The 14,923-nt window shown below is 38.7% G+C and overlaps 1 protein-coding gene across 1 annotated transcript in view; it reads right to left on the reverse strand.

Moving 5' to 3' along the window:
* Positions 1 to 1,228: 1,228 nt before the first annotated feature.
* Positions 1,229 to 14,923, reverse strand: part of lama2 (laminin, alpha 2) — a 211,952-nt gene continuing 198,257 nt past the window's right edge. Inside the window, exons 62-73 of the mRNA XM_078275135.1 lie at positions 13,844 to 14,033; positions 11,298 to 11,384; positions 7,470 to 7,582; positions 4,413 to 4,506; positions 4,045 to 4,140; positions 3,495 to 3,575; positions 3,240 to 3,317; positions 3,003 to 3,081; positions 2,698 to 2,829; positions 2,349 to 2,479; positions 1,717 to 1,936; positions 1,229 to 1,513 (exon numbers count right to left, since the gene is read on the reverse strand). Coding sequence (XP_078131261.1) covers positions 1,353 to 1,513; positions 1,717 to 1,936; positions 2,349 to 2,479; positions 2,698 to 2,829; positions 3,003 to 3,081; positions 3,240 to 3,317; positions 3,495 to 3,575; positions 4,045 to 4,140; positions 4,413 to 4,506; positions 7,470 to 7,582; positions 11,298 to 11,384; positions 13,844 to 14,033 — 1,462 coding nt within the window. The 3' untranslated portion in view covers positions 1,229 to 1,352. The remainder of the gene's footprint in view (positions 1,514 to 1,716; positions 1,937 to 2,348; positions 2,480 to 2,697; positions 2,830 to 3,002; positions 3,082 to 3,239; positions 3,318 to 3,494; positions 3,576 to 4,044; positions 4,141 to 4,412; positions 4,507 to 7,469; positions 7,583 to 11,297; positions 11,385 to 13,843; positions 14,034 to 14,923) is intronic.

Genomic DNA, 14,923 nt, shown 5'->3' on the forward strand with positions numbered 1-14,923 from the left:
TATATTTCAGAAAGAGCTGCTGAAGTATTTTACAGCCACACCATGCAAAACATAACACACAAATACAGTCTGGCTTTAGAACCATTGGATCAGCTGTTTTTGTTTTGTAATTTTAAGATCTCTGAAGATGGTCACATCTGTTGCGGGCTGAAAAGAAGTCCAACTTCATCTGTTGTCTTGAGGGTGAGAAGGTAAATATTACAACTAAAGGACTCAACATATCCTGTTCTACCTTTTCAAGAGGGACTTCTCTGGAAAACCAATCTGATTTAATGTCTAAATAATCACACATATCCCAAAATATCATGAAATATTAGCTTGAATACCGTGAACACCTGTAACCATAGCACAGGTCTTAATACTAATATCTTCCTTCATGTAAAAACTATAAAACACATTTTAAAACACTGAGTCCTCAATTTGTAGCCATGATAAGATTTATTGACCAGAGCCTTAAGTCAGGGTCTCATACTGAAAATTGTAACTTTGCATGTTGTTAGCCCCAAACAGGAGCAAAACACAGGTGTTTTCATGCTGTTTAGACATTTGTATTTTACAAAAGGTAGTATATGATACACTGAGAAGTGACCCTACAAACTGGATGAGTTTGTGTTTTATTTTCTGATTTCTGCAGAAAGAATCGATTATTGTATTTCACAAGGACGTAGAATGCTTCCTTTTTTCTTCATTTAGCAAGAGCACAATGTAGAAACAGCTTTAACGGCCAAGTTAGTGTAAACACATACAAGGAATTTGGCTCTTTATCAGGTACAGAGGCATCAGTGTAACACAGGTGTGTGTCATATTTAAGCCCGACTCAATCAGATATAGTACCCTATAGTAGCGGTTTTCAACCTTTTTCCTTAAGCAATCCCTGACTAAGTAATATTTTATGAATATTTCATATTCATTGCATAACTATAACATTACTGATAAACTGCAGGAAGTGATATGGCTGAATTTTGAGCAGATCATTTCCTGTTTTTAAGTGCTTTCTGTAGTTTTCTGTTGAATTTGAAACATTCAGTGTTTCTTCTATCTGACGCTTGGCCACTGTTCTATAAGCTCTTTTTCTAACGCAGGATGAAGCTGTTTAGCAGAGAAATTTGATGCCCTTGCACCTGATAAAAATCCAACCTGGGCTTGAAACAAGCGAGTTCTTGTGAAACATATTACCTACTTTTTGGACCCAGCACCTGGCCAACACACTGATATATATATATATATATATATATATATATATATATATATATATATATATATATATATATATATAAACATTGGGCCCAGTGCAGGTTCTGGACGTAATACTGTATTAGGGAAACAACAAAGGTGAAGCTCTATGCTAACGGTTACGCAGCTACAGCAGGACAGGAGAGAGGCTGGACTCCTTTAATCTCTAGAGCCTTGTTGAACTGCACATCCATAGTCTTGGAAGCCTTGGTGATCTTCAGGTTCCTCAAACAACCTTTGAAGGAAGTGCTGGTAGAGAGAGCTGCCTGTCGAACGCCATCTGAGAGAGAAATAAAACATTTATGAGTGGTAATATACGTGTTTTTAAAATACTCTCCTTCATAGTAATGTATCTATTATATTGTGTATCTGTGTTTTCTGTATAATTAGTTTCTACCACAGCAGCAGTGCCACAACTAATTACAATTATTATGTGTTAACAGATGTGTTATTTTAAGGACGTGTGTTAGAAGGCACTCATACCTGGATATCCTCCGACATAGATGGGGTCGTTGGTATCGCACGTGTTGGAGCGTGCGTTGGGACTCTCTGCTTGGCTCTGCTTCTCGTCGACCACCAGCTCCACCCTGTGGCGAAGCTTCTTGGCAATGACGGAGTGCCACTGTCCGTCGCAGAAGCCCTCGCCCTCAGGCACGTGCTCCGCTGTGATACGTCCAGCTCCGTTGTCAACGTGGAAGAGCAGCTAGGGGCAGAAGGAAAAATGCATGCATTAAATCTACGTTTTTTTCCCCCACTATCAATCTATAGCTATCAATATATATATATATATATATATATATATATATATATATATATATATATATATATATATATATATATATACACACACACAGTATATGTATTTACCTATATTGTTCTGTGATCATTTATTTAGCATACATATGCAATGTAATGCATATATATATATATATCTTTAAATAAAGATTAAAATAGATATAACATTCTAGGAAGTATGCAGAGACTTAGATAAGAAGATGGTATCACTTTCATACGTAGCATGAAACCTAGCATAAAGAACAGCTAGCCTGACTCTCCAACCATAACCAAATCCGCTTACCAAATGTTGAACTATTCTTTAAATCATTGTTACGTACCTTGCCGTCGACGATCTCTAGTCCCAGTCCATTGTTGGCTTGGTTACTGATGGCCAAAAGCACTCCACTGGTTCTGCTGGTCCTGAACTCTAATGCTATCGACACATCCAGACCCACTCTGTAAGAAGAGACTAGAGAGAGAAAGTTTTTTTTCATTATTCACCTTTTATAACAAGAAAAGAAAGAATAAAACTGGACTGGATTTTCCACTGAGGTTACGTGTTTATTAGGTCAATATTAGGAGGTTGCTACATAGCTGCTAGTGTGTTGCTAGACACATCACAACCACATACTGTACAGTAGCTAACCCCATGACAGACTGACAGGTGACTTCAGTGTCTCATCTCACCTGCTTTCAGGAAGCCAGTGCCGTCAAAATAGGTGCCCGTCTCTGTGGCAACGAAGCATCTTCCTACCATGTGACTGGAGCTGGGCGTGTCCATGTTCAATTTAAAGTCCTCAATGGAGGCCTCAGGGCGACCTAGGCAAAGAGGAAAGAGAGGGGAATGGTTAATCAATTGGAGAGAAAAAATATGAATGCCTACTGTAGCATTAACAAATATTTGAGAAACAGCAAAGGAATGACAGTTCAAAGTTGGACAGTTACAGGTGTGTGACACGTGGGCAGTCGTGAATACAATACAAATTAATTACCTGTAGCAGCTGCCTTAGTGCTCACAGGACCTCCCACCATCTTAAAGTTACGGACACATCCATTGATACTGTAGAGAATCTAGAAACATGAAAAGAGAGAACGTTTGGTTTATTCAAACAAAATCATAAAAAAAATTAATCAATGAACAATCCTTCCAGTGTCAGTGTTCAGGTGTAAAGGCAAATTATGTTGACTGATATCCACTTTCAGTATCTTTATGTGTGCTTGTTTTTTACCGGCCCGATTCTCTTGCTGGTGTAGTTTTGTGGTAATCCACCCACATACAGCATTCCCACCACATCTAACAGGTCAGCCTGGTAAAAACAAGATAAGTTATTAATGCAACAATAAAACAATCTTTTAAAACTTGATCATTTGTCTTTATATTTTTTCTTTCTTTACTAGTCTGCCATGCAACTACTTGGATGTGCAGTTTGGTAGAATATTTCATAGGAGAAAATGGTTAGAATAGAAAAAATAAAATAATGTACCTTCTTTGGGCTGATCATCTGTTTACTGTATCGCCCATCAACCGTAAGTAGACCTCTTTGCTTGATACGACTCACACGTATCTGAGGTTGAAAGAAAAAACATGGACAAACATCGAACAGGACGCATTTAGACCAATAGACAAGTACGGTCCTTTCACAGTATCAACAGAGACTATATGTTGTTTTGGATGTAAAGAAAGACAAATGGTACCACATCATGTGCTTGAAATTGAGATTTAGTGTTCATTAACAATGTAACAAAGTGGTTAATTATTCTAGAAAGTTGGGACTTTATGTGATAAATGAGTCTCCAGGATGTAATGTTCTGAATGGCAGAAACAAGGAAGCTGTTCCAAAAGAAATTGTAAAAAGTATGTATATAGCATCTAGGTCAGTGAGGAGAAGATTTTTTTGAAGAGTGAAGCCTTTTCCATACAGAATATATAATTAACACAGACTCTAAATTATCCATTATTCTATAGCTAATAAATAAATAAATAAATGGGGGAACAAATGGAGCATCTAGAATGAAAGACTAGAACTGTCCCACCTTGTGCCAGTTCCCATCAGTAATGGAGAAGGGGACACAGCCAGATATATTTCCATGACCAAGATCATAACCCAGACAGACCTGCCCGTCCTTGATCTACAGGAAGAGAGAGACATAGTAGTCATAACTTCTGCTGTGTTGTACATTGTGAGCCAGTGGGTCTGATTTAGTACTTTATGGCACAAAAAGAAGTGGGTGCTGTTCTCCTGATGTAAACAGAGCTGAAGTCTGAAGACACAAGATACAAAGAAGCAACTTGTGTTATCCTAAACCAACTTCAATTAAAACTTTGAACTAGAACCTTGGGACAAACAGGGAAACTTTAACCAATAGAATGACATTTAGAGCAGTATGTATGTACAGTATACCTGTATGGTAACAAAGTCAGCATGGTTGATTCTTGCCATGTAGAGAACCAGACCAGACTCCTCCTTCGTCCTCAGCTCAAACTCCAATATTAGCCTGAGACACATACAAAAATTGTCTATATTATTACAAATGCACATTTTTATCAGAATACTTGAAAAAAAAAAAAATATAAGATTCTGGAATCACACAGGTTTTCAACATAAATAGCAATTTCCTGCAAAGGTATTAACACTTTTACTGCCAATAGATGCAGTTAATTCTCTATTAAAATATTGCCAGAAAATCTCTTCTCACTTAAAATAACAAAATAACTTAATAAAGCACAGGTATAATTTCTCGACCTAATGTAAAATAAACAAATCAAATTATAAGGCATTGCATGGAATATTAAAGGCATACTATGTAACCTTTCCCTCTTCGTTCCCCCTACAGGTTGTCTCATCGGAACTACAGCCGTGCGAGCTGTAGTTCCGATGAGACAACCTGTAGGGGGACCGAAGAGGGAAAAGTTACATAGTATGCCTTTAATAGCAGTTTTGAGTGACCTACATCTTCAAATTTGATCATATCTCCAGCACTGAAAATGTTTGATTTGGACAGCAGACTACCCCACTGCTTAGAGTAAAAGTTCAGTAAGCAAATGTTAACTTATCCCCCAAACAGCCAAAGTCTTTGAACAAGAAACCTTTTTTCGCTCATCCATTAACAAAACTTTAAGATTAATACTGTACCTAAAATGCACACAAACCATTGCCTTGTCTAAAGAATTGATGGGTATCTGTATGGAATTTATTTCCTCATCTTTCCATCATTTTGTTGTTTTTGCAACTGTCAGTTTGTGAAACAGAAAAGTTGTTTTCAGAGCCGGTCAAGTCAAGAACATGTTCAGTAATTTAACACAATGTTATTTATAGAGGATGTTTCCCTGTATTTTGACCTGCTGTACACCTGTGTTCAAATCTTATCCTGTCCAAACTATCACTCACTTACTTCTGTGTCATTTATTAATTTAGAACTGTGCACTGTTGTGTGGGATCTAAGCAAAGACCTGACAGATTCACACACACATCGGTCAGAGTTTACTGTGTTGAGTATGTTACATGTGGCAGACATACAGCAACATTTGCAGTGGTGGAGAGTAACTAAGCAAATTCACAGAATTATTTGAGTATATCTTTCTGCTTTTGTGTTGTGTCTTGTCTTGTGCTAAGTTCTGTGTTGCGCTTTGTTTAGTTGTTTTCTGTTTCTGTGATGTTTTGTTTTACTTGTGTTGTCTTTTTGTTCTTTGTATTTTAAAAAGCCTTTTTTAACATCAAGGGCAGGGGACTACAGATGAAAAATAGCCGTTTGGCAAATTCTTGCTTTTATATTCCATGGGAAATCATGTGTTTTATTAATTTGCACTGTCCCCTTTTATAAAATAAACTGAACTGAATTTACATTTCATACTACATAATAATTCTACTCCACTACATTCATTTCACGGCTACTATAAGTTACTTTACAGTTTAAGATTTCACATTTAAAATTAAGATGATCTAATCAATCTAATAAAATATGAAGCATTGTTAAAGATTAAAGGTCACATATGCTTTTCTGTGTTTTCTGTCATATCTACATGTTATAATGTTGGATTTTCATAATGAGGTAAACGTATTTTAGAAAAATCCCTGTGAGCTAAAACGTTCAGATTTCCAACTATTCTGAACACTCCGGTTTCAACAGTTTGTTCTACTCTCGGCTAAGTGTTAGCAACTCTTAGCCGGCCTTCTATGATTTGTCATCTGCTCCAAGTAGGCAGGACTGGAGTGTTTTTTTTAAGCCACTGCGGTGTTAACATTGTCCCATGTAACTAGCTACATCCTAACGGCAGTTAACAATGTCACCTTGGCTGCCAGCGTCCCCAAATTCTGGGTCACGCCTGAAACATTTTAGCTACATCCTAACGACAGTAAATAATGTCATCTTGGCTGCTAATGTTATTAAATTCTCCCCAATTCCGGGTCGCATTACTGCTGAAACATGTCCGATTGGGTAGTGTTTGGTTCAGAAACATTTATCTGCGATTTTTGACGGTAGGAAGTGCTGCTTCGTTCCACTACAATCTAACGTTAGCATACTGCTAACTATAAAGTAGCTATCATTATATGCTAATGCAACATAGCTGTAATCTCGGCCAATGCTGGTAATTTCTCCCCAAATTCTGGTCACTTTACTGCTGGGACATGTCCAGTTGTGAAATAGTTGGTTTAGAAGCCTTTATTGGTGATTTTTCATGGTACAAAGTCCTCCTATATACTCCGTTGCAGTAGCTCCAGCTTCAACTAGCTAGCTAGCTAGTAAACCCGTTGACATATATATATATATATATATAATGGACCAACAGATCCCGTTGCTCTGGACGGAGACCAGTGAAGGCCATTAGAAGCATTTTTCCGGTGATGGCTAGCGTTACTGCGCAGCCTCCAACTGAGAGAGACGACGTAAATGTGCCGTTTAAAGCATGTAAACATGTTCTAGTAGAAACACAAAATGCTAGTATAATCCTGAAAATGCTATATAATAGTTGCCCTTTAAACCTAACAGTATATAAAGTAGTTACAACAGTAAAATGATACTCACACGTTAATGCACTTTGGCACGTTTTTTATTTGTATCCTATTTTGTCTTTGTATGAATGTCCTGTCTGTCTGTAAATTTGTGTCGTATTGCTGTTGTGTCTTGACCAAGTTTCTCTTGAGAATGAGACCCCGTGTCTTAATAAGATTATTTGTCTAAATAAAGGTTAAAAAAAATCAATACAGGACTTTTATTTTAGCGATATTTATATTATTGGAAAATTTATATTGATTTAGGTGAACATAGTCATTACAACTGCTACGGGTCAGGTGTTGGAAATCTCTCAAAAAGCTTGTACCCAACAGTTATCTGTGGCAGGTGTTATATAACTTGCACTATGTATCACACGTCCTCACAAGCAGCATTGTGTGCACTGCACTGAAGGGCAGCGCCACAAAGTAAAACTAAATAAATTAAGATTTAATCTGAATACATACCTCTCTCTGACTTTGGTGTCATCAAAAGCAAAGCTCATGTGGCTGTTCCTGGTCAGTCCAAATTGATAGGCCTTCTCCAGCACTGTCGGGGCCACAGCTGATGCACATGAATCCTGGAGATTGGACATAACATGTCAGTTACACTGACAGGGTTTCACCACACTGCTCCTATTGCCTCTTGTCAACAGGAACCTTAACACCTGCGCAGAACACATGTCAATCACACTAATAGGGTTTTTGCCTTTGATCTGCAGGGACCTAAAGGGCTGGTCGGTCACAGTGGGTCATGGAACAGTTCTTTATAAACAACAGGTAAATGAAGAGCTCACAGAAGATAGAATGTAGATATGTCTTGGATGTGCAATGGAAATATAGTATATATTTTTATAGTGCAAATTACCATACGGAAGATTTCAGATGGTCCCATAAAGTTGCAACATAGGGCCTATTAAAATGTGTTTAATTGATGAAATCTTTCATCACTGTTCCTTTTCTTACTTACTGCCAAGGTAGATTTGGCTGACACTGTTTTAAATCAATCAACCCTCCCACAGTTTGATCATCATAAATCCTGCACATATTTTCTTTTCATCTAAACCAGACATCACACTCTACAGTCTGATTTCCATCTGTGCTTCTCAGCAGTGAAAACAAAGTATCCCTTGATGTTTACAGGGTGCAGGTTAGCAGTGACCAGAAGGTGTCAGTGTTGTAATACAAGTAAAGGCATCCTAATATATAACCATTTTCTTTTTACTCTGTTTCTCCTGCAGTCTTCTTCTCTCTTCTACTTGCTTCTTCTTCATTCCTCCTCTCCCTCATATATTTTCTTCCCCTTGTCCAAGTCTATGTCTTTCTTTTCCTCTTCACTACTTTACTCCTGTATTCTATTTCATCTAACTTTTTAACATTTTCCTCTTCTATTCTTTCCTGTCCTGTTAACCACGCCTCCTTTCATATCTTCCTCTTCTTTTACCATCAACTCAACTTTCTTTTGCTTTTTTCACTCTAAAATCATCTCTTCTCTCCCTCTCAATTCAATTGATTTATAGTGTCAAATCCCAACAGACATTATCTCAGGACACTTTTCTCTCATCCATCTTTTTATTTACAACTCATTTCCTCTACTCTAACTGTTCCTTTTCTGTCCTCTACTACTTTTCTTCATCTCTTCGTTTTCATCACAACTCTGCTTGAAGGCTCGCCTCCACTGGTTTTCATTTCTTCCTCTATCCACCTTTATATTCTCTTTAATTCTCTTGTAAAGTGCTCCATCTCCTTCCACCTCCCATCCTCTACTTTCCTGTCTTTGCTTCTCCTCCCATCTTTCCCCCCTTTACTTTCCTGCTGTATCCTCCCCACTCCTCCTCTTCCTCTCCTGATCTTGTAGACTCCTCTCCTATTGTGTCCTCTTCTACCATTTTCTGTCACTTGTTCTCCACAACCTCTCTTTCCCCTTCTCTCATTCATTCCTTTTTATACCAATTTTCTCTTTCTAACCTTTTTCTCTCTTGCTCCTCTTACTTTTTCCACCTTGCCAAATCTCCTCTCCTCCCATCTCATCATCATCCCCTTCATTCTTCTCCTCTCTTCATTTCTTGTCATAACCACCTCCTCTCATCTGTTTGTTACTGTCCTATATCCTCTACATACACCTGTTTTTTCACCTGTCTATTTCTTCTCAGACCTTTACCTTTTTCATCTTCTCAACTTTCCTCACCTGTTCTACACTCTCACTTCTTGCTCCACTATTTGTCTCTACCTGTCCTCGACAGATTCTCTAAGTTTCCGTCCTTTCCTCCAATCTCTTCTTCCTATCTCCTTTCCTCTCTTGAATACATATCCTACTAAGTGACAAAACTGCTTTGCCATACCTCCAGTGTCAGTGTGAGACAAAGTTAGAGAGAGGGAGAGCATCTGAGACGACTGAGCATCTGAGTGTGTCTGTGTGTGTGTCTTAATCTCCTCTCCTCTCTTGTTCTCTTTCAACTGAAGACATTCCCCACACCATGACCTTGCTTTGTTACAGCTGACACTCACCTCTTATCGCGCTCTGTCCTCATATCTGCTCCTCCTCCTCAACCTCCCTCTTTTTTTTCTTCCTTTTTCTCATTCTCTCCCCATCTAACAAAAGGGAGATGTCACTTGCTCAGAAGCTCTTTCCTTTCCTTCCCTCTCCTTTCATTCTTCTCCCGCTTCCTCTCCTCCGTCTTTCCATTAAGCTAACAAAAGGCAGGCGCTGATCCATTCAGAAAGACTCTCTTCCTCTCTTTCCTCCTCTTCCTTGACGGCTTCACCTTTTCTCCCCACTCACATCTATGCCCCTGTCTGTCTGCTATCCTCTTTCATACTTCTCTTATTTCCTCCCTTTCTCTCATCCCCTTCTGCGTCTTTCCATTAAGCTAACAATAGGGAGACAGTCTTCCATTCAGAGTGACTGGTCTTTGGTTGGAGGTCACACCAATAGAATCTAGAGTAATTTAGTTGGGATTTTGTAAAATTGTGTGTGCTTGTGTCTGTGTGTGTGTGTGTGTGTGTGTGTGTGTGTGTGTGTGTGTCTGTGCAGAAGTCAAGTGAAGACAAGCCTGTATTTATTTATGTCGCTGCTATCACTCTTGAGAGCTCTGCTTATTGTAGTTTTCAGAGATGCTACTTTTTTGGCCTCTGGTGGTAATTATACAAATACACAAATATTTTACTGTTCGACTCATGACCAATTTGAATACTGTGCAATGTTCTTTAAGCATATGTCACTTGGCACCATATTGCTTAGTAGTGTTTCAAACTTACTAGGTCTTGAATTGAAACTAGAAAAGCTTGAGGCAACTAATACTGCAGATACAACAGCTGTACAACTGCACCAAGATGCTAAGAAGTCAGACGCCTCTGAGTTCCATCCACAGGAAATACAAGTCGTTACAGTAAGTATGTCACTATCTTACTGAATCACCTGGAAAGAAATAGCTGTAATGTGAGCCAGCAGCTGGGTGGCTTGTTACAACACCTCACCATAAGAGTATCAAATGAGGAAGGCTCGCCCTCCTCTCAATAACTAATGTCAAGGGCTCTTGGGTAAAGCACTTAACCCTGAGCAGCTCAAGCAGAGATGGTCAGTGGCAATCAGTGGAACACTCTGGTTGCACAAAGCAGCTCAGTACAAATGTGAGGTAGGTAGACGAAGAAAGCTTTACTCAACTGACTTTCTCTGGGTGAAAATAAGTTGAAATAGAGAATAACTAAGCGAGAAATACACTTTAAATGGAAGACACAAATAACTTATCTCCCAAAACCGGTATATATAAATACATTTAAAATTATACAAACAAAAAGTTAATGTACTCAGGATTGCCATCATCAGACTTTAATGTTCTTAAATTATAATATTCTAGATTGATTGCGAAAAGGCATACATTTTTCTCTTATTCTCTAATATTTCTCTTTTTTACACTTATTTTATATGAAATGTTTGAACACTAACACTTAAAATGTACTGGAGGGAATTTGTATGTTTACATTTTACATTTGGTATGTCCTTTGGGGGTGGTTTTTATATAGGCCATTACAGGTTTCTACCACATATATTTTATAAATCGTCAATGTGATTTGTATTTATGTGTGTGAAACAAATAAACAAACATAAATAAACAAACAACGTAAACAACAGAACAAACAAAACAAACAAAGGTAAATGAGAGAGAAAGTCAGAAAGGTTTGACGTTACAATTGATTGTTCAGTGTGTGTATTGGATAGGTCTGGATGTATTCTATATCTCTGTTAAAGTCAAGTCCTATAAAAAGATTGAAGTGTGTGTGTGTGTGTGTGTATACCACGTCAGCGCTGAGCTCCTGTTTAGCAGTGGGCGGGGCTGCAGCAGCAGTGGGTGTGGCAGCAGGTGCAGCAGGGGGCGTGGCCTCCTGCGGCGTCAGCAGTCAGGGAGGGGGAAGGAAGGGGGATTAGTGGCAGCAAGAATGGCAGAGCAAGAATGGCGACAGTGTTTATGGCAAGCACACAGCCCTCCAATCAGCTACAGGCAGGCAATGATGTCATAAACACAAAAGTTCAAAGAGGTTAAGTAATAGAGAAACTTTTAGAGTCCAGCTCTTTTTTGTTTTAGCCTGAATTGAAGCATAATTACTACAAGAACGTTGAGCAATATTTAACGAAAGTGGTTCTCTTCCCTTTTTAGAGTCTGACCATGTTAGTTTGTTACCTCTGGAGAAGAAGCAAGTAAAGTTTCCATTTTGTTTTTCAATCAAAAAGTCCTGTTTTGGAGCTCATAATTTATTTACACTATTTTATACTTTGTTAATGCTGAATTTCAGTGTAACTGAGGGAAGAGCTGCGATAAAAAAAAGGCTAATTAGAGGCAGTTGTCATGATATCATCAATCAGAACAGCAAGTAAAAAAATAATTAAAATCTTAAAAAATGAGTGCCTCTTATTGTTTAGACACTCCTAGAGCCTCTTAAAGCGATTACTTCTTCAGTCTGACATTTTTTTATTTAACCTTTTATTTATTCAGGGAAGGTTCACTGAGAGGCAACCTCTCTTTTGCAGGAACGCCCTGATCTACCCTGATTTACACAGTTACACATTCATACCTGGAAGCTGTCCAGTACAACCACAGTCTGATCTGCTGGCCACTGAGCAGGGGGGTTAAGGGCCTTGCTCAAGGGCACCTCAGTGGTGGTAATGAGGGAGGGACAAGCGCTGCTCTTTCACTTTCCCCACCCAGATTTTATCCTGTTGGTCTGGGGATTGAACTGACAACCTCCCGGTCACAAGCTCGCTTCTTTAACCTTTAGGCCGCCACTGATATTGTTTTGCTGTTGCTGAAAAATGGATGTTGCAACCAGTGTGCAGAGCTCTGACACTCAATACACTTTGGAACAGAGGCCAGGGAAACAGAAACTAAGACATTGGTTCATAAGCTGCAAATAGTGATGCTGTTGGAGTAAAGGGCATGTCATAGAACGCTCTGCAAAAGATTCTCAAACTGGACAAACTAATTTCCATTTCGTCCTTCAAAACCATCATATCATCCTTGTTCATGGACATATGCAGTTGCTTCTCTACATAATAATTTTTCCAGCTAAATATTTGAATGGTTTCTCCCTCTCTTACTCACCCATGTACCTCTGCACTTATCTCGTTATAAGTGTCTGTGTAGTATTTCAAATTGTATTTTATGTAATTTCTAAACTGTATGTATTTCTAATGTATTTATTATCTAGCACTGCTTCCCTTTCCCTAAGTGGCTATGCCACTTGTCAGGCCGCCATTGTAAATAAGAACCTGTTCTTAATGAAAAAAATAGTAATGGAAAGCTGTTCCAAGAATCAACATTAACAAACACCCAACAATCGAAACATGAATCATTATGATAATTACTCACTGAAATATGGTGAAAACTTATCTTCAACCTCAGGTAAAATGAAGCTATGGCTTCTCACAGCCTGTAGTCTACTGTATTTCATAAAGCAGATATATAGGAGCCCATAAAACAACAAGCCACAGAGATATACCTAAGCTGGCATAGCTCTGTGCTTCATGTTCAATGTCCTTTTAGAGGTGTAGTTTAGCAGGTAACTGGGTAACTGATAAACTATGGCTGCTGTGAGGCTTATAATATATTAAATAAATATAATATATCTTGCCTATCCCAATGCTAAGGGTATGATGTGAATGACTCACTGCCTTCCAGCCTCTTAGCATAGTAGCTAAATGTTAGCTGAGAGTCTTTTGGCTCCTGTGGGCTCATAAAGCATAAATTGCATGCACAGTTAGCGTAGCGTAGCGCCGTGGCGCCGCACTGTGTGACAGGCTGCCAGAGGTGGAGTTTAGTGGCTCAAGGCTAAAGGGACTATAAAGTAGAGTTAATGGACTGTACAACTGCTATGTGATGAAGCGCTAAGCTAACAGGGCAAGGCCATGGCTGCATTTCATCAGAGAGAAATAGGTGTGTGTGTGTGTGTTTGTTTGTGTGTGTGTGTGTGAGTAAAAGTCCGAAGAAAATAAAAGAATATGATGGAGTATTGTGTGTGCGCTTCTGTAAATGTGTGTGCATATTGGCTCATGTGTTTCTTTTTACTGTACTGTATAGCTACTGTATAAGTGTGTGATTTCTATGTGTGCATCGGTATGTACATGTGCCAATAGCTTAAAATAGGCCACATAAACAAAAGTGCTTTTATATTACTGTAAATAAAAACCCTCTGGTGTAATATGAATATCCCTTACTTGCTCACGTAATTCATTAATTTTTAATACCTCAACACTTTCTGTTAAAAAAGTATTGATGATGAAAGTTATGCCCATGAGTGTTTAGTAGTCCAAGTGCATGTGTGCTACCACATTAATTCAAACCACTTACAGCAGGAGGACCTGGAGCTGGTGTAACGGTTGTTGGGGTCGGTGGAGGACGGAGTGGCTTCGACTCCTCCTTTTCCTTCTCGGGCTCCTCTTCTTCTGGCAGAAGAGGTAAAGGTGGCGCAGGGGCCAGGTTGGGGCACTGTCCAATTTCGGCATTCTCAAAGGACACAGGCAGGGAGAAATCTGAGAGACTGAGAGATGGATGGGCGATTAGATTTAAAATTACTGGATGTTTAGCTGACGCAGACAGGAACATCAGAATGAGTTAAAAATTCCATCATGAAAATTACAGGGACCTGTTAAGGTGTGTTCAGCTACAGTCAGTACATTTTTGCCTTCCTTTAAGTGCATGAATTTGACTGAAGGGCTGCGTTTGTGCAGTCCATTTTAATTTGCATACAGCAGAGGTGTTCAGCACATGTACAAACAAATCTGTAACATTGAATCTTTAGGCCGAACTCTCAAACTCTGAGCACATCTTAAGGTTCCTATCACCATGGTATGATCATGCTTAAGTGCTAGAAAAAGGAAAGTATAGTAAGAGTTATTTGAGATAACAAATATATATATATATATATATATATATATATATTACAAATGAATGTCAGTTTGAAGAAAATACACAGAAAGTGTGATGAGGAATCATAGAGATGTACTGTATATTAGCTAGTTAGCTAAGTTATAGCGTTGGGGGGGTTAGGGTGAAAATGAAGTGTGCGATAGACAAACACACACACAAACAAAGACACAACGATGAGAGAGCGGTGTAATTTTGAGTTATGAGTATGTTTATCATATTGGACAGCTCTATTACTGCTGTTCAGGCAGAAAGAGACGCTGGCTTTATCAACATCATCCTCAACAGCATCACCATGACCTCATGCAATCATATTAACTACGCTTTAACCCAACAGTATATGAGGTCAAAATTAGGTCTGTCTTCCACTACCAGAAAAAAATATTGGGTAAACAGGAGGACAATGAGGGAAAGCTGCATGGTTTAAAGCATGCGAATCAATGCAGCATGAATAGCAATACAGCGCATTTAGGTATAACAGTTAAAGTTTACTGAAGTAAAGTC

This window comes from Sander vitreus, chromosome 18, assembly GCF_031162955.1.
Source record: "Sander vitreus isolate 19-12246 chromosome 18, sanVit1, whole genome shotgun sequence".
Lineage (NCBI taxonomy): Eukaryota > Metazoa > Chordata > Actinopteri > Perciformes > Percidae > Sander > Sander vitreus.